Source organism: Danio rerio, chromosome 3, assembly GCF_049306965.1.
Source record: "Danio rerio strain Tuebingen ecotype United States chromosome 3, GRCz12tu, whole genome shotgun sequence".
Lineage (NCBI taxonomy): Eukaryota > Metazoa > Chordata > Actinopteri > Cypriniformes > Danionidae > Danio > Danio rerio.
In genome coordinates this window covers 5,887,130-5,910,118 of record NC_133178.1, presented here as the reverse complement: position 1 = coordinate 5,910,118, position 22,989 = coordinate 5,887,130, and the positions used below count along the sequence as shown (strand labels likewise).

Here is a 22,989-nt window from a genome sequence, read left to right as displayed (position 1 = left end):
CTAAACTATACCGTTAAGTTCCACAACGTGATGAGTCATACCCCTACACTCCTAGCTAGGGGTGTAACGATACACTGAGCTCACGATACGATGTGTATCACGGTATAATGTTCACGATTCGATATGTATCACGATATTTGGAATAAAAATTGAAAATTAAACTGAAATGCAAATTTTACCAAGTAAACTATTTTTTATGTATTTCTTTTGTTTCAACTTGTTAAACTGAAACTTCTTTAAGAAAATAAATTAAACAGGCCTGTCTCTGGAAAATAAAACAATTTAAAAACTTCTTAAAACTATTATTGAAATGACAGAGACAAAATTAAGGAACAATTTAAGTAAAGGTGCAAAAAAATAAGCTTTCTATTCAATTGAATTTAACAGTAAGAGCTTAAGGCTTTGCTTGGTCACTTGCGTTTTTTTGTGTGTACAAAAAAAAATCCACATTTCCAGGTATTTAATTCATATTTTATTCAGAGATATCTGCAAATATTTTTCAATGGAAGTCAATGGAGGAATATGACTAGTCATAATATATTTGCAGATATCTCCAATCTGATTTCGTACTAGTACAATTGTAATTGCAGATATCTCTAATTGTCATTCTGACTAGTCTAATTATAATTATGACTAGTCAAAATATAATTAGAGATATCTCTAAATACATAATATTCATGGAGTCAGAACAAAGATTTAAATGCTAAAACGGCTTGCCATACGCGCACCTCTATCAAAGTCCGCCCTCTGTAGTAACAGCTCACGGTCAGCTCACGTCATGTGTGATTTTGCGGCGGGAACATTATATGAAGACAGAATGATATTTTAGGGTGAATTGTACCTTATAAATACAGTATGTGACTCTTTCAACACCATTAGAAGGTTTCCATGTCGCTGTGCAAAGTATGTAAATCACTGTGAAGACTTTAAAACTTAGGCTATGTTTGACCCAGTATGCGTGTCAAAAAGCGGATGAGTCTAAAGCAATGACTGTACAACCGAAATGTTGCAAGATGTCTGATTTTGAGAGGATGGGCCATCCTCTATTTCAGCTCCACTCATCTTGGTCTGCTAACATTACTGCTGCTGCAATCTGAACTCACGTGCGACAGCAGGTGGAACGTAGCTCACATGCAATCAGCTCAACTAATAAGAGAAAACGGACGTCATATCGTAATCAAATCGTCATAACACCACGATGCATATTGTGACATTTTTGCATCGCAATAAATCGTACAACGATAAATCGTTACACCCCTACTCCTAGCACTATTGGCTCAGCCCTATTAAGGCCATGGCACACCAAATGACCCACCAAAATCACCCAGGTGGACCAGTAGCACGAGCGCAGTTTATCCTAGTTCTGTTCGAGCTTAGGATCTTCTTCAGGTCCAGCGACCAGACATAGACTCTAAGATGAGATAACAAGACAGCCACTTCACATCAACATTACTTTTCGTTCTTTTCTTCGTGTAGAGAGTCTAGTTAAGTTTGTGTGCTGCAAAACCAAAACACGACTACAGTCTTTTGTTGCCTTGAACTTGAACATCCGGACTCAACTTCAAGCCTCGCGAAAACAACAAACCAACCACCAGCAAATCCATATGGGAGCCCAGCTTGGCAGAGGGAGTTCTCCACATTACAGAAGGAACACAGGTAATGCCTCCAGATTAAAACTGAACTGGTGTAAATTATATGTAACCCTGAAGAAGCAATAGAAGGGTTGAGTTGATTTATTTTTTGTTCGCTTGGTCAGGTCTTACAAATCCTCTTCTGGTCTTCAATGAGCCCAAGAGTACACATGCAACACCTCTCTATCTCTCTGCAATTGTTTACCGATTGAGTCTTGGATCAAGTTCGAAATATTGATGCTTGCCTACAGGACAACCACTGGCACTACACTCTCTTAATTCCACCTGCATGGCACCACAAAGCGGCACTCACTCCCGAGGTTCTTACCCCCCTCGTTTGTGCACAACCATCTCTAGGGTTTACAGAGAATTATCCAAAAAGGAGAAGATATCCAGTGAGCGGCATTTTTGTTGGTGCAAATGCCTTGTTGATGCCATAGGTCAGAGGAGAATGACCAGACTGGTTCCAGCTGATAGAAAGGCGACAGTAACAACTCGCTACAACCGAGGTCTGCAGAAGAGCATCTCTGAACACACAACACGTCCAACCTTGAGGCAGATGAGCTACAGCAGCAGAAAACCACACCAGGTGCCACTCCTGTCAGCTAAGAACAGGAAACTGAGGCTATATATATATATATATATATATATATATATATATATATATATTTGGACAATAGAATATTGGAGAAACGTTGCCTGCTCTGAGTCTCGGTTTCTGCTACGACATTTGAATGGTCGGGTCAAAATTTGCTAGCTGATAAATCAGCAAAACCTGCGTGATGCTATCAGGTCGATATGGAGCAAAATATCTGAGGAATATTTCCAGCACCTTGTTGAATCTATGCCGCAAAGGATTAAGGCAGTTCTGAAGGCAAAAGGGGATCCAACCTCGTACTTTTAAGGTGTACCTAATAAAGTGGCCAGTGAGTGTGTTTATTTAAATGAAATGAGCAAACCCAGCACTTGGGTCGGAATAACTCAGCGTGGGTTTGTTCGAGTTTTCCAACAACTGGGTGAAGCTGGGGTTATTTCTTAATCCTGCGTTGTTTTTAGAGTTGTAACGGGGAGACTGACACGGAGGGATCCATTATGCAGTATTTATTAGTCACACTTTCACTCAAACAATCAACACGCACAAAGGTGCGAACATACAACAACAACAGCAATAAAGGTCTTAGGGCTGGCGGCTGACAGACACAGAGTGATTTACCAGGCATGGGTCAGAGACAGGCGGCGTGATTCAGAGTCCGTGTTTCAGGCTTGGGTCGAGGGCAGGCAGCGAGTATCAGAGTCCGTGTAACAGGCTTAGGTCATGGGCAGGCAGAAGGCAAAGCAGAGTCAGAAACGGGCTGGAGTAATACACAGGAGATCAGGCAGGATATAACGCTCAGTAATGCTGGCCGGGGCTGAACAAGACTTCGCAAAGACTGAGTGTTTGAGTGTGGCTTATAAAGGGTACGTCGGTCATTAGTGGGATTCAGTTCAGGTGTGCTGGATCAGTGTAAGTGGATGATGTAATGCTTAAAAGTCCGGAGATGGTGGCCTCTGCTGGCCAGCGAGGGGAGTGACTGGGACCGAGTCGGTGACAAGAGTGTAGCGTCTTTGAGAACAACAAATATTATATATTTATTGTATTAAACGTATGAAGTCTTTGTCAATGAATGCTCCGGCATAATGTGGTATTGACTAATCAGAAACAAATGTAATAAATACTTCAGTAATAATACTTGTAAACTGTGGTGTATTGCAGTGTAATGAAAGGATAAGTGTATAAAATATGTATATATTAAACTCATTGCTGAGTAATTAGTTTATATTACTATGTATATCACAACATCAACTATAGAATTACCACAGCAGATTAATTAATAGTTTGGTTCAAAAACACTTCAGGATTTACTTCAATTTACTGTAGATCATGTGTGGTGTCTGCTGGAAATTAAACGGGTTTTGTTTGTCCTGTGATGAGTTGAACTAAAACATGGGAATTGCATTGAAATGGATTTGTTCATAATATTTATTTATGTATTATCACCTTAACATTGATTTTGCTTTCATAATTAAATAATTTATTCTGCTAAAGCTGTTTAGTTTACATTACACGCCCTGTTATGCTACAAGTTGTTGCTGTGATTGTCCTCTAGATGGCAGCAGTAAACATCATACTGATAGCGGATGCAGTGGAGTAAAAGCTCAGAAGTAAGTTAGTGCTGATGAAGTAAAGGCTACGCTCCAGCTTTTATATTTAACCTCCAGAGCGCTTATTTCACGACTCCTACAACTCACTCTCTTTATCCATCATATCCTGTGACTATATTGTGAATTCCCCAGTGGAAAGGCCATCAGGAACACTGGATTTCCGGCTACCTTTTTCAAAGGCTACCTAATTTCATATGGAAACAGGTACACTATGTTTGTCTTCTTACTTATTAGTGTATATTTCTCAGTATTCAAGTGTTTCTCCTTTCAGTTGTATTTTGGGACAGTGTTGGTTGCACAATGTTGCTTTAAGGTTTGTTTTTGGTTAGCCGGGAAAGCTTTCTTAGCAGACAGTAAAATTAGTTTTTGTTTTGTACATTTACAATCTACTACACTTAACTTTTAGTAAAACCCTCATTATTCCTGTTCACTTTGTACACATTCTTCGTTTTCATTTATACTTTTGGATCGCAGTGTTGGGAGAGTTACTTTGGAATTTTTTTATTATTTTTTTTATTATTATTAAACAGTAAATTATTACAGAATAATGAAACATTAGGAACTATATAAGGAACATAAAAGATGCCAGGGGGATAAAACAGTAAAGAAGGGGGAAAAAATACAGTAAATTGAATAAGAGATACATATAACGTAAAGCTTAAAATAAAAATACAATATTAAGAGTGTAAGTAATTCAAAACAAAGTACCACTTTTTACAGGGGAATTTTAAATAGGGCATGACAAGATAATGTTTTCCTAGCCTTAGTGTTTCCTGAACCGGAAAGTGTTTCAAAGTATTGTTTCAATTCTTTTATGAATACCTTAAAAAGCATTTATTACTGGAGAATTTGCATTTATGGATATGATATTTAGCAAGTAAAAGTAAAAGGTTTCTGAAGTAGAACACTTTTTCTGTACTATTGTCTGTATCAATAAAACCAAATAATACATTTTCCCAAAACAAAGAAAAATTGGAATATATAAACTCATTTACAAATTTGCAAAAGTTACCCCAAAATGTTTTTGTGTAGGAACAATACCAACACTAGATTATTAAAGTTTGTCGAGACAAACTTTGAGGCTGGCTTTCGAAAGCCTGTTGGTAATAGTTTATTTAGTTTAAACAGTTTTAAAAAGTATAAATAGATAGATAGATAGATAGATAGATAGATAGATAGATAGATAGATAGATAGATAGATAGATAGATAGATGTACAGTAGATAATCATGATTAGCATGTTGCTATAACACAGCAGCATGACAATATCAATCTGGGCCTCTATAATGGCAGTCTTTGGGACAGTTGCAAGGGTGCAGTATCTGGTTGTTAGGGAGTGGCTAAGCTTGTCAGTTATTGGTAGTTTGGTTGTGTGAGTTAAATGAGCTCAGCCATTAGTCTATAGGACAGTCTGATGCAGAGTTATGAGCTCACAAAGTTTGATCCAATGTAAAGTCAATGACAGTCTTTTGAATGGAGGTCTATAGGACAGTTTCTAGGGTCCCAAAAGTGGTTACTAGGGCGTGGCCAGAAAGTTAAAAGCTCATCAGGTATTGGCAGTTAGGTAGTCTGAATTAAATGAGCCCAGTTAGAAGTCTGTGTGACAGTCTGATGCAGAGTTATGAGGTCACAAAGTCTGGTCCAATGTAAAGTCAATGGGATTTTTCCGACGGTCCCGGGACGTTTTTCGGAAAACCGAAAGTCGGATCAGTTGGAAAAGATATAGCACACCGAGTCAGACCAGTTTGAAGGTTTGGTGTGAGTTTGGTGGTCATAACTCGAAAGCTCTAGGAGGAGATGCGTTTTGTTTTTTAGTCTCAGAAGAAAAATAGGATAACTGTAGTCTGGCTTGCTACACAAGCCAGCCTAATAAATGTACAGTTGTTTCTTCTTTTGAATTACAAAAGTGCACATTGTGTTAATATTCAATTTAAATCTTTTTAAATAGCTACTCACTGGGTAGAATCTGTGAATTAATTTAAAAGACACTTCTCTGACTTGGTTCACAATAAGATATTTGTGTGGCAAAAGCCAAACTTTTCTCCAGTTTGAAATATTTGTAAAATTGCTCCAGTAAGTAATAACATATGATTTTGCAACAACTTCTTTCTGAAACAAAATACGGATTGATTTGTTAGTTGAGTTTGGAACAAGACAAGCTTTGCCCACTGTTGTTTCAAATGGATCACAGAGAGATGGTGTGATGCATAGAGTTCTGTTCAAGCCTTTAAACAGTGTAATAATTCCTGCAGGAACAGCATCAAATACAATGGCAAATTCTTTTGGTGAGACAGGAAAATTGAACTTCTGTAAGAACTCATAATATGATAGCAAAAAAACATTTTCATTACAGAGATCATGAACTAAAATAATTTTTTACAGATCACAAATGACCCTATATAAAATGTAACAAGTTACACTACTTTTAGATTATAAAAGTAAAGTAACTAATTACATTTGATTACTTTTTGATTACTTTTAAGTTTCTAATGGACATTTTCAACAATCATTTTCAAGCATTTATACTGAGCAGTAAATGCATTTTAAAGAATAAATGCAGGGTTTTTTTCTTACTCAGACAATTATTTTAGGTATACACACATATATATTTTTCACAATAGAGAGTGCATATATATATATATATATATATATATATATATATATATATATATATATATATATATAGTGAGGGGGACAATAAATGTTCCCCCCGGGATTTACGCCCATGGTTACGCCGCAAATCAAAAGCATCAGCGCTTTAATAAACGGCCTTAGCAGAAGGCATCGTGCATATTAAAAAACAGGCAAAGCAATAGATTAATATTATTCAACAAATCCCAGATATTTATAGAAAAATATTAGATGTAACCCCAATTTGCAATCTTTAACATTTTCAAAAGTAACTGTAACGAATTACTGTTACTTTTATTTTGTAATTAAATTACGTAACGCCGTTACATGTAACTAGTTACTGCCCAACACTGTTGGATCGAGACGACGAGGCATTTCTGGGTTCTTCGACAGCTCTTTTTCCTGTCTTTTTAGGTAAATGTCTGTCCTTATAATAATACAATAATACTCATGATTTTTGTATTATTACACACTGATATTTTTGTACATTTTAATATGAAACAATATGGGGCGGCTCAGTGGTTAGCACTGTAGCCTCACAGCAAGAACGTCACTGGTTTGAGTCCCGGCTGGGTCAGTAGGCACTTTCTTGCATGTCCTCCCCTTGTTGGCGTGGGTTTCCTCCGGGTGCTCCGGTTTCACCCACAGTTCAAACACATGTAGTATAGGGGAATTAAATAAACTAAATTGGCTGTAGTGTATAAGTGTGTGTGTGAGTGTATATGGGTGTTTCCGAGTACTGGGTTGCAGCTAAAAGGGCATCCGCTGTGGTGACCCCCTGATGAATAAAGGTACTAAGCCGAAGGAAAATGAATGAATAAATGAAATTATATGCTATTTAAGCATGTACACATTTTTAATGACTTGTGTAGAATTCCAAGCACCACAAAACAACCATGCACAGAGAGAAAGTGTGTTAATTTAGGGTAAAACCCTACTTTATTAACAGTATTGTTATTTGATTTTTTACCGTGCCAAATGCAATATATTCAGTAGGATCAAATAAATGATGTAAGTGACATTAAAAAACATAAAATGCCAAATAAATATTAGAAAGCAGTTACCAAGAGTAGCTGGAGTTGTGTTACTGGGGTTAAAGTTTAACAAAAATCTATTATTTCTGTAATAAACATCACTCTGGGGCACAACTAGATTTTCTTATTTTTTGTATAACCTTCTTTATTCATTCATTTACTTTTTGGCTTTTTCTCTTTATTAATCTGGGGTCGCCACAGCGGAATGAACCGCCAACTTATCTAGCATATGTTTCACGCAACGGATACGCTTCCATCTGCAACCCATCACTGGGAAATACCCATACATACTCATTCACACACATAGACTACGGCCAATTTTAGCTCAATTCACCTGTACCACGTCTTTAGACTAGTGGGGGAAACCCATACGAGCACAAGGAGAATATGCAAACTCCACATAGAAATAGTCACCTTAGAATTATGAGGTTCTATCTGACATGTTTGTCAAAATTGAGTTATTGACATACTCTTACTAAATGACAACTTCTTTACATTATGGGATGTTTTTTTTTATAAGTTTACATTTTACGGCTGTTTATTTAAAAAGCAAATGTTACACACATACTGCGGAATGAAAAAACTTTGAAGCTCAACATCTCAAAATCAATCAGAATGCAGAGAGAATCTTACAATTCCAAAATGCCAACTGACCTAGCCAGGACTCGAACCAGCGACCTTCTTGCTGTGAGACGATCGTGCTACCCATTGCGCCTCTGTGACGATTTATATTAGACTTTTTTATGCACAACTAAATTGCTTAAACTCTATTAAAATGCTCACATAGTCATGGGCCCTGAGAAAACTCTCCACAATTTAAGTATGTTTTACCTGTGATTTTTGGACTCAACATTGCCTATCCTACAATGAGACTATTGCAGACTCGCACACTGAGATATTGAAGTTCAAATTTTATATTTTGCAGCCCTAGTATATATATATATATATATATATATATATATATATATATATATATATATATATATATATATATATATATATATATATATATATATGTATATATATATGTGTGTGTGTGTGTCTGTGTGTGTGTGTGAGTGTGTGTGTTTGTGTGTATACATATATATATATATATATATATATATATATATATATATATATATATATATATATATATATATAGTTGAAGTCAGAATTATTAGCCCCCCTGATTTATTAGACCCCCTGTTTATTTTTTTCCCCAATCAAAGAGATTTTTTCAGCAAATTTCTAAACATTGTAGTTTTAATAATTAAGCAAGTTATAGTATAACGATGGTTTGTTCTGTAGACTATTGGAAATAAATTTAGCTTCAAGGGGCTAATAATTTAGTCCCTAAAATCATGTTTAAAAAATTAAAAACTGCTTTTATTTTAGCCTAAATTAAACAAATAAGACTTTCTCTAGAAGAAAAAATATTATCAGACATACTGCAAATTCCCTTGCTCTGTTAAACATCATTAAAAAATACTTAAAGAAAAACTAATTAAAACGGTGGCTAATAATTCTAACTTCAACTATATATATATATATATATATATATATATATATATATATATATATATATATATATATATAAACATTTTCACCACATTGTAATGTCAACCATATAGACAATATATACGAATACAAAAAGTCTCTTAATGATTATGTAGGCAACAAGAGAACAAATGTCAGACTTTTTGGTTATAATGTGAAGATTCTGCTTTAGTTTTCTCACTCAGAGGAAGAACACACACACAAAGAATGTTCGTCTTCTTTAAGGTCAGTCTAGTCTCTCTGGCAGGCATCTTATCAGCATGGCAGAACACACATGCCCGTACACACACACACACATACACTGTGAAAGCAGACTGTTACCAAAGAAATTCAGCTTACAGCAGAATTATTTTTATATTCTAACAAGCAGTAAAATCTTTCCGGCAATGGATATTAGCTAGCTTGAGCAATTTAAAAGTAGTTGTGTGATCACAAAACATAAATTAAAAACACAGTGCTTTGGCGTCGTGAAATTATGCTACATAAGACACACCAGCAGAATAGTTTGCAGGCTGAATAAAAATGCTAACTCATTCTCTGCCAGTAGGTGGCACCTATTGACCAGCAGTTGTATTTATTTGTTTATGTTTTAAAACAGGATAAGATTAAAAAGTAATCAGGTGTAAAGATGACTCTGAGGGTTGTGGATCCATTTGCAAGCTTTTATTGGAATGACACAATAATCCGATAGCCACTTTCTATGCAGTGTTAGTGACTGAGTAGATAAGCAGCAACAGTCCAGACAGTACTCGGGGTTTGCTGAAGATACTCACAGGCGAGATTCTAGACTATGGTCAATGCAGGCAGCATACGATTATAAACGGTGATATAGGCTATGGTCAGGGCAGACAGCGTATGGTTATAAACGATGAAACAGGCTATGGTCAGGGCAGGCAACATACGGTCATAAACAGCAATACAGGCTATGGTCATGGCAGGCAGCATACGGTCATAAACGGTGATACAGGCTATGGTCAGGGCAGGCCGCATACGGTCATAAAAGGTGATAGAGGCTATGGTCATGGCAGGCAGCATACGGTCATAAACGGTGATACAGGCTATGGTCAGGGCAGGCCGCATACGGTCATAAAAGGTGATAGAGGCTATGGTCATGGCAGGCAGCATACGGTCATAAACGGTGATACAGGCTATGGTCAGGGCAGGCCGCATACGGTCATAAAAGGTGATAGAGGCTATGGTCATGGCAGGCAGTATACGGTCATAATCGGGGATACAGGCTATTGTCAGGGCTGGCAGCATACGGTCATAATCGGGGATACAGGCTATTGTCAGGGCAGGCAGCATATGGTCATAATCGGGGATACAGGCTATGGTCAGGGCAGGCAGCATACGGTCATAATCGGGGATACAGGCTATGGTCAGGGCAGGCAGCATACGGTTATAAATGGTGATACAGGCTATGATCAGGGCAGGCAGCATACGGTCATAAACGGTGAAACAGGCTATGATCAGGGCAGGCAGCATATGGTCATAAACGGTGAAACAGGCTATGGTGAAGGCAGGCAGCATACGGTCATAAACGGCAATACAAGCTATGGTCAGGGCAGGCAGCATACGGTCATAAACAGTGATACAGGCTATGGTCAGGGCAGGCAGCATACGGTCATAAACGGTGATACAGGCTATGATCAGGGCAGGCAGCATACGGTCATAAACGGCAATACAAGCTATGGTCAGGGCAGGCAGCATACGGTCATGAACAGTGATACAGGCTATGTGGTTAGGACAGGCAGCATACGGTCAAAAACAGCAATACAGGCTATGGTCAGGGCAGGCAGCATACAATCAACAAATTAAAAATCAGGCAGTTGGCATCAGGATAACAGTCAGGATATACAAGAAACAATCCGAAATTTTTGCAAGCAAAACAAGACTTCGCACTGAGACTGAAAGATGGAGAGAGAAAGAGAGAAACAAAAACAGGCACAGACACTGGGCTGTAACAAACATGATTATATTATTTTACTCACAGTAAATACACGGCACTGTGTCTACATTATTCTACTGTATTCATCCATACATTCTCATTTGCTTATCCGAGGCTGGGTCACAGTGGCAGTAATCTCAACTTAAAATCCAGATCTTCCCCAGCTCCTCCAGGGGCATTTCAAGATGTTTACAGACAAGCAGAGATAAATAATCTCTCTCATTTTCTTTTGTTTGTTTGTGCTTTTGTTTAAAGAGTATGTTCTTGAGGTTTTTTTTGTCTCCTCTTCACCAATCAGCTGGTGTGTGGTGTGCGGTCTGGCGCAAAATGGCTGCCGTTGCGTCATCCAGGTGGATGCTGCACACTGGTGGTGGATGAGGAGATTCCCCCCCATTGTGTAAAGAGCTTTGAGTGCCCAGAAAAACACTATATAAATGTAAGAAATTATTATTATTATTTCTAATTGTTGTTGCCACAACTCCACAAACCCCCATGTCCAATGATGATTTGATTTACTTTTCATTTACCCTTGACCAGGGATGGGCAAACTTGGTCCTGGAGGGACAGTGTCATGCAGAGTTTTGTTCCATACTAATCAAACACACACAAACCTGCTATTCAGTGTCTTCAAGATCACTAGAAACCTATAGGCAAGCGTGTTTGATTAAGGTTGGAGCTAAACTTTGTAGGACCAAGTTTGCATATCCCTGTCCCAGACATTATTTGTTAAATGTAAATAAACTTATTTGTTTTCTTGAGGCCCAAATTGTGAAATGTCCCCTTTGAGCCAGGCCATGCACTCCCATGCACTCTGCCACTAAATATCAGTTTATGTTAACATTCCATAGGGGCACAAAATCAATCGCAAGATCTTTTACCAAGGTCAATCTTTTAGGCCTTTTTGTGAACATCTGTGAACTCCATAGATATATACACTAGATGTTGCCTGGCCTATTGTTGTCTATTGGACGGAATGCGTCAATAGCGCCGCCATCTTGCTACAGGGTAGCACTCCTTTGAAATGAATGCGGGACCAAGGTACAGTGGAGGACTGTGGCTATCCAAATCCAGAGATATACACATATACACATATATCTGTGATCGGGAGTTTTCCTGGATGTTAGTATATAAATTTTTTTTTCAAATTACGAAAATTATAATTTTACATCACTTTTCTACATTGATGGACCAGTGACTGCACGGGCATTCCTGACAAAAAGCTTGTGTTTGTGTGTACAGAAATTTACTATCCACCCCCCTGTTAAATTTGATCTAATCATGTCCTGAAACACAGCTCCTCTCCTGCTTTCACTTCTCATACTGACGGAGGGAGCGATTCGCTTGTGAATGAATCCCCCGAACGACTCTTTCACTAACCGACATTAATACAAGTTTCTGGCAGCGCAGCATCTCGTTGTCATATTTCCTTTGCATAGTTTGCTGATTTTATTCAACAAAACTAGCATAAGCCGAGTGTTTAGTGTGACTGTTATCATCAATAACGTTACCTGATTAGCACGAAAGTTCAGAACATACAAAAACAGAAAAAAAACGTAATATTACCAATGTTCTGCCTTTGTGCTTTTTCTTGGTTTGCTCGTTACTACACTCGTAGACAGCGCTAAAGTCCCGCATCTTCACGTAATAACACTGTCTTGACTAGTGCGGTTGAATGACATTTGTCCTGGGAGCACTGTACCAATGTGGCACTGTACCTATTGACGCATGCTCAGGGTCCCTATGCGATATCTAGTGTATATATCTATGTGTAAACTCTATGTAAACTGCTGAGTCTAATTGAGCAAACACTGCTACTTAATTCTTGACATGAATCAGAATATAGCCATCAGTTATAACAATAACACTAGAGGAGTTTAGTAGACTGTATTCCACCTCTTCAAAGCAGTGCGTTATTGTGAATGAGTTGTCCGAATATGTGCAAAACAGATAGGCACAGTTTTGCTCTAATCCTATAATAACACAGCTGATCCAACTAATCGAGGTGTTCAAGAGTAGTCTTGAACACCTTGATTAGTTGGAGCAGGTGTGTCTGATTGGGGCTGGAGCAAAACTGCAGAGCTGCAGACCTTCAGGCATTGACTTTGAGACCTGATCTAGAGCAGGGATCACCTTGAGGTCAAGTGTCCTGCAGATTTTAGCTCCAAACCTGAACAATCAAACACCTGAACAAGCTAATCAAGGTCTAAAGCTGTGGTCACACTTGAGTTTTCTCCCCATAGACTTCTATTTATACACACGCGAATGCGTCAGACCAGAAATGCGGGGTCATGCGTTAAGTTTCACTGGTCGCTGCGGTGCAAAGTTCAAGCTTGGTGAACTCTGACCTGCGAAATCATATCACTTGACTGCGTGAGACCAATCGATGATCAAAACACGACCTCTCTGGACAGAAATTTAAAACATGGAGCAATCGCTCGCTTTTTATAATATCTAATAATCTTGTTTAATCCCACCTCTTTTCACAGAGTCGCACGACAGAATTTCGCACACACGAACTCTAGTGTGACCGCAGCTTTACTAGGTATACTTGAAACACCCAGGCAGGTGCGTTGAGGCAAGTTGGAGGTAAAACCTGTAGGGCTCCGGACCTCCAGGAAGAGATTGGTGACCCCTGGTCTACAGTAATTATTTATATTCTTGATATTACACATCAAGTGTTTCAAATGTAATAATCAGACCTTGAGTATACCCTGCTGATGGAGCCAGATTTTGAAAAAGTGCACCATAGTCATCATCGATAAGATGTAGTTGTTGTGTACTTGATGCAGTCTTCTTATTTTAATTTCAGGCCAGATGGAGGAGACACGCCATCATCTCAAAACAACAGAAACAACCGAATTGCTAAAGAGAAAAGCCAAAAAATGTTTCACCTGCACTCAGTGTGGAAAGAGTCTGTCACACAAAAAGACTCTCAAGGTGCACATGAGGATCCACACTGGAGAGAATCTATTCACATGTTCTCAATGTGGGAAGAGTATGACATGCAAACAGACTCTCAAAAACCACATGAAGGTCCACAGCGAAGAAAAACCATTCACTTGTACTCAGTGTGGAAAGGGTCTGAAATCCAAACCGAGTCTTGCTTTTCACATGAGGATTCACACTGGAGAGAAACCGTTCACATGTTCTCAGTGTAGGGAGAGTTTCAGACACTCATCATCCCTTAACAGACACATGTTGATCCACACTGGAGAGAAAACACACAAATGTGATCAGTGCAGCAAAACATTTTTGAGGTCTTCAGAGCTGAAGAGACACCTTAGAGCTCATACAAAGCATCTTTTATGCCCTTCGTGTGGAAAGAGTTTTAAATATCTACACAGTTTAAAAGTTCACGAGAGGATCCACACTGGTGTGAGAGAGTTCATGTGCTTTGAGTGTGAGAAGACCTTTATGACGGCTAAAAATTTAAAACTACACCAGAGGATTCACACCGGAGAGAAACCTTACAAGTGTTCACACTGCGACAAGAGATTCAGTCATTTAGGAAGCCTAAAAAACCATGAGAGGACTCACACTGGTGAGAAACCTTATAAATGTTCACAGTGCGACAAGAGATTCAGTCAGTCAGTAGGCCTGAAATCACATGAGAGGATTCACACTGGAAAGAAACCTTACAAGTGTTTACTTTGTGGGAAAAGATTCCGTCATGTGGGAAGCTTGAAGAAACATAAGATGGTTCACACTGGAGAGAAACCGTACAAGTGTTCACACTGCGACAAAAGATTCCGTCATTCAGAAGTCCTGAAAATACATGAGATGATTCACACTGGAGAGAAACCTCACAAGTGTTCATCCTGCGACAAGAGATTCAGACATTTGGGAACCCTGAAAAGACATGAGCGAGTTCACACTGGAGAAAAACCTTACAAGTGTTCACACTGCGACAAGAGATTTAATCACTTAGAAGGCCTGAAATTACACAAGAGGAATCACACTGGAGATAAACCTTACATGTGTTTCCACTGTGACAAGAGATTCAGTCATTCAGGACATTTAAAAACACATGAGATGAGCCACACTGGAGAGAAACCTTACAAGTGTGGACACTGCAAAAAGAGATTCATCCGGTCAGAACATCTGAAAGTACATGAGAGGATTCACACTGGAGAGAAACCTTACAAGTGTTCACTCTGCGACAAGAGATTCATTCGGTCAGGACATCTGACAGTACATGAGAGGATTCACACTGGAGAGAAACCTTACAAGTGTTCACGCTGCGACAAGACTTTCAGTCAGTTAGCACATCTGAAATCACACAAGAGAAGTCACACTGGAGAGAAACCTTACAAGTGTTCACACTGCGACAAGAGATTCAGACAGTTAGAAAACCTGAAAACACATGAGAGGATTCACACTGGAGAGAAACCTTACAAGTGTTCACACTGCAGAAAGGGATTCAGTCATTCAAGACTCCTGAAGTCACATGAGAGGATTCACACAGAGAAGAATCACAGCTGACTATTATCTTGAGTGTTATTATCTTGAATAAATACTGGTGTTAGAGGTCAATGACGTTTCTGGGCAGAGAATTTGCTTGGTATGCATCTTAGCTTGATTTTTTTTTTAAATTTTGACTAGCTGAATGCAAACTTGATTGTGCCATGTACAGATTTCTATTCCTTAAAACATCACAGTCGTCTGCATCACCTGGCATCTGGAAGTGGAGCAGATGTGCTGAGGAGACGCACATTACCTGAACTCAAATCGTGAGTTATCTGCTTCATATCATGTTTAACAGCAGTATGCAGACCTTGCTGATGTATTTGTGCATGTATAGAAAGTGTGCTTGTGTTGTTCTAATTTAGATCTGATTTATATCATGAGTGGGATGTGCCAAATGTATGTTTACAGCATTGTGTAGTATCTATTAGGCTTGCTTTAGTGTGCAGTATTAATAATGCTGGAAATATAAACACTTTACTACTCCATAGTTTATTGTTTCGACAAGTTAGTACTTGACTAATTCCAATGGCGGCTAGTCAATAGGGGGCACGCTATTATCTAAAGATAGGGGCTGATGAACTCAGTCACTCGTTATCCTTCAGCTTAAGCCTGGTTTATACTTCTGCGTCAAGTGACCGGCGTAACCCATGGCGCATGCAAGTCATAAGGTCACCCGTAAGTGCCCGTAGCTGTGCTTTATACTTCTGTGCGCAGTCTGTTGGTCTGCATTAACACTTCCGAAACGCTAGTTGGCAGTGAGGTGTAAATGTTCCTCTGTGTCGAGTTTCTTCGCTGCTGTTTTGCTTTTCCTGAACACTTCCGGGATGTACAAGTGGCTCAAACTCGCTCATTTTGAGGCAGGAACCGGCGGACGTGCAACAACTTTAACTATGAGGTAAACATAAAACAAAACTTTCCATCTGGAGCTCCTTCACGGGACTCCACACTTGTAAACAATCGCTCCATTGGGCTCGCGCCATTCGCGTGGCTCTCGGTCCTGCCCAGACTCGTCAGCGCTACCAAGCCGACCAATCACAGAGCTTGTGCTACGCGTCGTTGCGACATGTAGTTAAATTTCTTGAGAGGTGCACGTCAGCGGCGCCGACAGCCACGTCGTAGGGCTATGCGTCAACGCCGTAGCATACACGTGCGTTTGACGCAGAAGTATAAACCATCCTTTAGTCTCTGATTTATCAGGGGTTGCCAAATACTCTGGCATATGTTTTTTATGCATCAGATGCCCTTCCAACTGCAACGCAGTTCATCCAATTCACTTATACTGCATGTCTTTGGATTGTGGGGGAATGCAGAGCACAAGAACATGGGGAGAACATGCAAACTCCACACAGAAATGCCAATTGGCCCGGCCGGGACTTGAACCTGCGAACCACTGAGCCACTGTAAAATTATATCAAATATATTACTTTATAAATTTCAAATCCATGAATTAATGTCTACAAATACACACTTTGTGTGCACAGGTTGCTGACTGGTGCCAACCAAATTAGGAAATTATATGTTTAAAAATCAAGTGACTTGATTGGCTTGAATCAGATTTGACTCAGGACTTGTCCACTTTAGTCTTTTAAATGAATCAGAATTGTTTCAAGAACAAAAGCTTAAATCGACTCATTTCATATTTCCAGCAGCGCTTGGCCAATCATGGTCATGCATTTGGGTTTCCCCAACACTCTCTTTGGTAAAGGGCTTGGCTGACAATGCTTGGTGAAGCTAAAATGGAAGATTGGCCCAATACCAATTCCACCCATTAGCCATGGATGGGCAGACTTCATCCTCGAGGGCCGGTGTCCCTGCAGAGTTTTGCTCTAACACTAATCAAACACACCGGAACATGCTAACCAGTGTCTTCAAGATCACTAGAAAGCTACAGGCAGGTGTGTTTGATTAGGGTTGGAGCAAAACTTTGCAAGACACCGGACCTCTAGGATTAAGTTTGCCTATACCTGCCCTTAGCCCTTCCTCCGTCTCTTTTTCACACATTCACTTGGTCATATGCAAGCAACTAATGTGCAATTATACATTGCATTTGTCAAGCATGACCATACACCCAACCCACTTTACAATCATGTTAGGGGTCTCTCCTCACCATCACCAGTGTGCAGTCTTCACTTGGTTCACTTGGATAATGAGATGACGGCCACAGGGCAACAGTGCCACTTGTAGGTGGAGTGGAAAGATAGCGATAGAACCACTCTGGTGGATTGGGATGATTGACCATGGTGGAGACCATAATGGCCAATGAAAGGAAGTTGACCACGACCTCTGTGTTACACCTCTGTTCTTTACAAGAAGTGCCATGTGATTTGTAATGACCATAAAGGGTCAGGACCTCGATTTAGGCCATGTTGACACGTACACAGGTATTTTTATAAACGAGTTTTCCCCACTTTCATTTTTAAAAAAATCTCTGTCCACATGAAAACACAATGTGTACGTTAAAGGTACGCCAAACCAACAGGTGGCGATAATGACACTTTTGTACAGAGTTCACACCAAGTGAGGAATTAAGTATATTTCACATGTGTTTGAAGTCAAGTCAATGCAAACTTGAGAACAGAGGCAGATTACTGTCCCACGGTTGAACAATCTGGAATATGCTATACATTTGCGAGAATGTGCAGAATTTGCCTCATTCACGTCTTCCATGTTTGGTGTGATCCCAGTTATGTTGGCCAGTTAGACAAACAAAAACAGCGCACATTCAGACGTCATGAGGCAAAAACTCCAGATGTAGTATCCACACAACCACACTGTACCCAGAGTTTTGGAAAAATGTTACCCTGGCTGGGGTTTTCAGCAAATTTCAGAATCAGTCACCCGATACTCTGTTTTGGTGTGGACAAACAGCAAAACCGCATAAAAAATGAGTTTGTTAAAATACCTATGTCTGTGTGGACAGGGCCTTAACGTCTTAGTTGAAGGATGCCACTCACTGACAGTATAGCATCCCCTTTACTAAACTGGGGCATTAGGACACACACAGACCGCAGGTTGAGCACCTCCTGCTGGCCTCACTTTCAACACCAATAGTGTTCTTAAGTGCTCTCGCATCCAGTTACAAACCAGGCTCAGCCCTGCTTCAGTGTGTCGCCGGTCTTGGGCTGCAGGCTGATATTGCTGTGGCCATGTGGAGTTGTGCACACACACACATCACGAGTGAGATTATGCAAAATTCATATAGACGCCTCGGTATTATGACCTGCCGAAATCTGAAACAATCCTGTGAAATTCCACACCCAAAACATGAACAGAGAAAACCATTGCTGTCAGGCATAACCCACTGTCCTCCTGATTGGTCAACTTCAGATGGATTGACAGATCTATCTAAAAATTTTGTGACATGTTTAAAAATAATGGTTTGCACTGTTGCCTCACAGCAAGAAGGTCACTGGTTTGAGTCCTCACTGGGCCCCGGCTATGTGGAGTGTGCATGTTCTCCCCATGTTGGTGCTCTGGTTTCCCCGACAGTCCCAACACATGCAGTATAAAGCCTGATTTATACTTCTGCGTCAAGTGACCGGCGTAACCTACGCCGCATGCAACGCACGTGGTTGTGCATTTATACTTCTGCGCGCTGGCTCTGTTGGTCTCCATTAACACTTCCGAAACGCTAGTTGGCAGTGAGGTGTAAATGTTCCTCTGTGTCGAGTTTCTTCGCTGCTTTTTTGCTATTCCTGAACACTTTCGGGATGTACAAGTGGCTCAAACTCGCTCATTTTGAGGCAGGAACCGGCGGACGTTCAACAACGTTAACTATGAGGTAAACACAAAACAAAACTCTCCACCTGGAGCTCCTTCACGGGACTCCACACTTGTAAACAATCGCTCCATCAGGCTCGCATCATTCACGCTGCTCTCGGTCCCGCCCAGACTCATCAGCGCTACCAAGCCGACCAATTACAAAGCTTACGCTACGCGTCATTGCGACATGTAGTTAAATTTTTTGAGAGGTGCACGTCAGCGACGCCGACAGCCAACAGCGAAGGGCTATGCGTCAGAGCCCTAGCATACGCCGGCATTTGACGCAGAAGTATAAATCAGCCTTAAGGGAATGGGATTAACTAATGTAGGGGGAGTGCGGGGTTTATTAACTTGTTTGCGCCCCACGCATTCGGTGTTGAGCCGCCTTTATTTGTTACATTCTATTTTTCTAAGGATTGTGGTGAATGCGTTTTGAAATTATTCATAATATTATGTTTTGAAAATGCATATTTTATTCATATTGATCTAATCTTCATTATATTGATCAAATACTCTTACGGTTTGCATGATTTGAAGTTTGTTTTATTAAATGTTTATGAATTCTTTCCTATATTATTAAATACTGTTAAGTCCTATATGTTTTTTTTTAAAGTTTTAACTTGTGTGTGTTTTTGAGATGTTGAATTGTCTTATGATTCTAGAGCAGGCATCTCACATATAGTAAAACCCAAGCTTAAATCTCAGTTTGCGAACCATGTTGACTGCGGGATTTAAAGGAAAGCTGTACTCAGCAGGCACAGGACGTCAACATAACATCAGATTGAAGTTATACCCCAACGTCATGGGGACATTGAATTTTGTTTGGAAATGAAAATCAGGTTGATGTCAGAACCCAACATCAGGCTAATGTCAAGGTCCAACGTCCAACCAAAAATCAACCAAATGTCTAATGATGTTACAGCTTGATGTTGTGTGGAGGTTACCACTATGACGTCTATCAGACGTTGAATTTTGGTTGCCCGACGAATAAATGTCAGTGTTTGACATCAATATGACGACGGATTTTGGTCACTTTCCACCATAACCTAAAATCAACCAAATATCAACGTCATCATTTTTGGACGTCAAAATAACGTGTCCTTAGACGCTTTTTAGACATTGAATTTGGTCACCTGGCATAGCGACCTAAGCCTAATATATTAATAATGTCTTATGGCATTGTGTACCTGCTGGGTACACTTTACATTTAAAACCAGTTTTAGAGCCTGAAGACGAGACTGAACAATATTAAAAGTGGACTGTAAAGATTGTAAGGTCTGGAAAAAGCACAAAATAAATTCACTGTATCATCAGCCTACAAATGATAAAAGGCATTTGGAAGATTTTCACACAAGTTGTTAATGTACATGGAGAATAATAAGGGTCCTAATACCGATCCCTGAGGCACTCCTTTGGGCACCAATATGGATAAGTAAGTCAAACCAGCCATATGAACACACTGTGTTCTGTTGGACTAGTTGGCAAACCAAGTCGTAGTGGACATGCCAATCCATGTTAAAGATTTAATTAAAAGTGTGTGGATCAACCGTGTCAAATGCCTTCGATTAATAAAAAGGGAAGTGCAATAATTCTTACAATCTATTGCCTGTAAGAAGTCCTATAAAACCTTTGTTTGAGTGTAGCAGAGACAGCGCTATGTTGCTTTCTGAATTCAGACTGGTAATATGATTTGAGATTCGACATTTTTTTGTTAAATAATTTTGCAGTGATACCATAATTTAGAAATTACATGCAAATATGAACACCCTTGAAAAAAAATTCTGCCTATTTTTATTTAACAACGTGTTTTGCATATCCGTCATTCTCTGAATGAATAGTCTAATGCCGGTTCACACCAGACACGGAAGAAGCATCAAGCGCGAGTGATTTACATGTTAAGTCAAAGCAAAGGCATGAATAGACATCCTGCGGCACGATACGTGCAAATGAGGCAGCGTAAATGACGCGATTCATGCGAACGAATTGGCGCGAGTTGAGCATTTTGCGTGATTAACGCACTTAACACGCGTATCGCTTGAATTGGAAAATCTACAGTGGACATTCGCGCTGCGTTAACCAATCAGAAACGTTCTCCAAATTTTCTTCTTGCAAATCCTTTTTTCTTCTTGCAAATCCGCATCTTGTTCACATGCTAATAGCCCAATTTATTCACAGCACACAGCATAATCCTGCGTTAACACCAGACGCAGAAGAAGTGTCAAGCGCAAGTGATTTTCATGTAAAGGGAATCTAATACTTTTCTGCGGTTTATATCTTTTAGATTGATCCTGTGCATGAATGTACTTTTCTTTTAACTATTGTATTACTCAATTATTTGTAAGATGATTTGATTATTAAAACTTAATGTTCAGTTTCAAGTGATTATTTTTTATTGCTCATTTGTATTTTTGAAACATTTTAATAAATTTGCATCTTCCTCTAATCTTAACATCGTTTTGTTATGAATGTTGTTTAGTCTGAATGTATATTTACAGAGATTTAGGTTTAAAAAAATACTATTATTTACTAGATATTACTGTTTACTAATAATAAAACTATTATTGTTGTGCCAGAGCCAGCAAATATATATTTTTGTTTATAATCAATTTAACTAAATTAAGAGGTTTTGTTGTACTGTATATAGGACAGATAATGCACAAGATGCATATAGCTGTTCTTCAGTCTATTTGTTCTGGTTTTGATTGTTTTGATTATTAGCAGATATATATATATATATATATATATATATATATATATATATATATATATATATATATATATATATATATATGTATATATATATGCAACCTAAAACACGAATAAACTGTGATTTGCACTGTAAAGATAAGGGCCATAGCATGAGATATGTGAAGTTTTAGATTTTTTCAGTGTCTTTGTCATGGGTGGAAAAGTACCGCAGTTTTGTGCTGTGACCTTGAAAGTGAGAGCGCACAGGAGAAACGCAGGAGTAGGAGAAAAGCCTCCTTTTCTTGGCACACTGACTATCTGACTTTCTTTTGTAAGACTGAGCCCGAAACTGAACATTTACTCACTATTTCCTTCCTTATCTTTACAAGTTTCTTTTTTTTTGGTTGGACACAAATGCAGATGTTTTGAAGAACACTAAAAACTATTGACTTGGATAGAAAACAAATACTGTGGAAGCCAATGAGTCCAGCATTCTTCAAAATATCTTCTTTTCATGTTCAGCAGAATAAAGAAATTCATAAAAGGTTTGAAACAAGCTAAGGGAAAGTAAATGAAGACAGAAACCTGTTTTACTTTCATGCAAACCTGTGTATATATGTATATCATACTTTCATGCAAACCTATATATATATATATATATACATACATACACATTAAAACACTTCTATACAGCTTAAAGTGACATTTAAAGGCTTAATTAGGTTAACTAGGCAGGTTAGGGTAATTAGGCAAGTTATTGTATAATGATGGTTTGTTCTGTAGACTATTAAAAAATATATATATAGTCTAAAGGGGCTAATAATTTTGTCCCTAAATGGTTTTTAAAAATTTTAAAACTGCTTTTATTCTAGCCGAAATAAAACAAATAAGACTTTCTCCAGAAGAAAATATATTATCAGACATACTGTAAAAACGTCCTTGCTCTGTTAAACATCATTTGGGAAATATTTAAAAAAGAAAAAAATAACTCAAAGAGGGGCTAATAATCCTGACGTCAACTGTATATAATATGAAATTACAAATAGCCTATCGTATATGTAACACGGCATTAAATTACTTAATGTTTA

The 22,989-nt window shown here is 38.9% G+C and overlaps 1 protein-coding gene across 5 annotated transcripts in view; it reads left to right on the top strand.

Annotated features, from left to right (window-relative positions):
• The window catches only part of LOC101884644 (uncharacterized), a 34,256-nt gene extending 12,594 nt beyond the window's left edge, over positions 1–21,662 (top strand). For 2 of the 5 annotated variants that reach the window (XM_073944032.1, XM_073944029.1), the window contains one exon: positions 13,794–21,662. In XM_073944032.1, coding sequence (XP_073800133.1) covers positions 13,799–15,466 — 1,668 coding nt within the window. In that variant the 5' untranslated portion in view covers positions 13,794–13,798 and the 3' untranslated portion in view covers positions 15,467–21,662. Of the gene's footprint in view, positions 1–3,183; positions 3,337–3,777; positions 4,038–13,470; positions 13,627–13,793 lie in introns of those variants that run through there. The other 3 variants (XM_073944030.1, XM_068217921.2, XM_073944033.1) reach the window with 3 other exon arrangements.
• Positions 21,663–22,989: the final 1,327 nt, after the last annotated feature.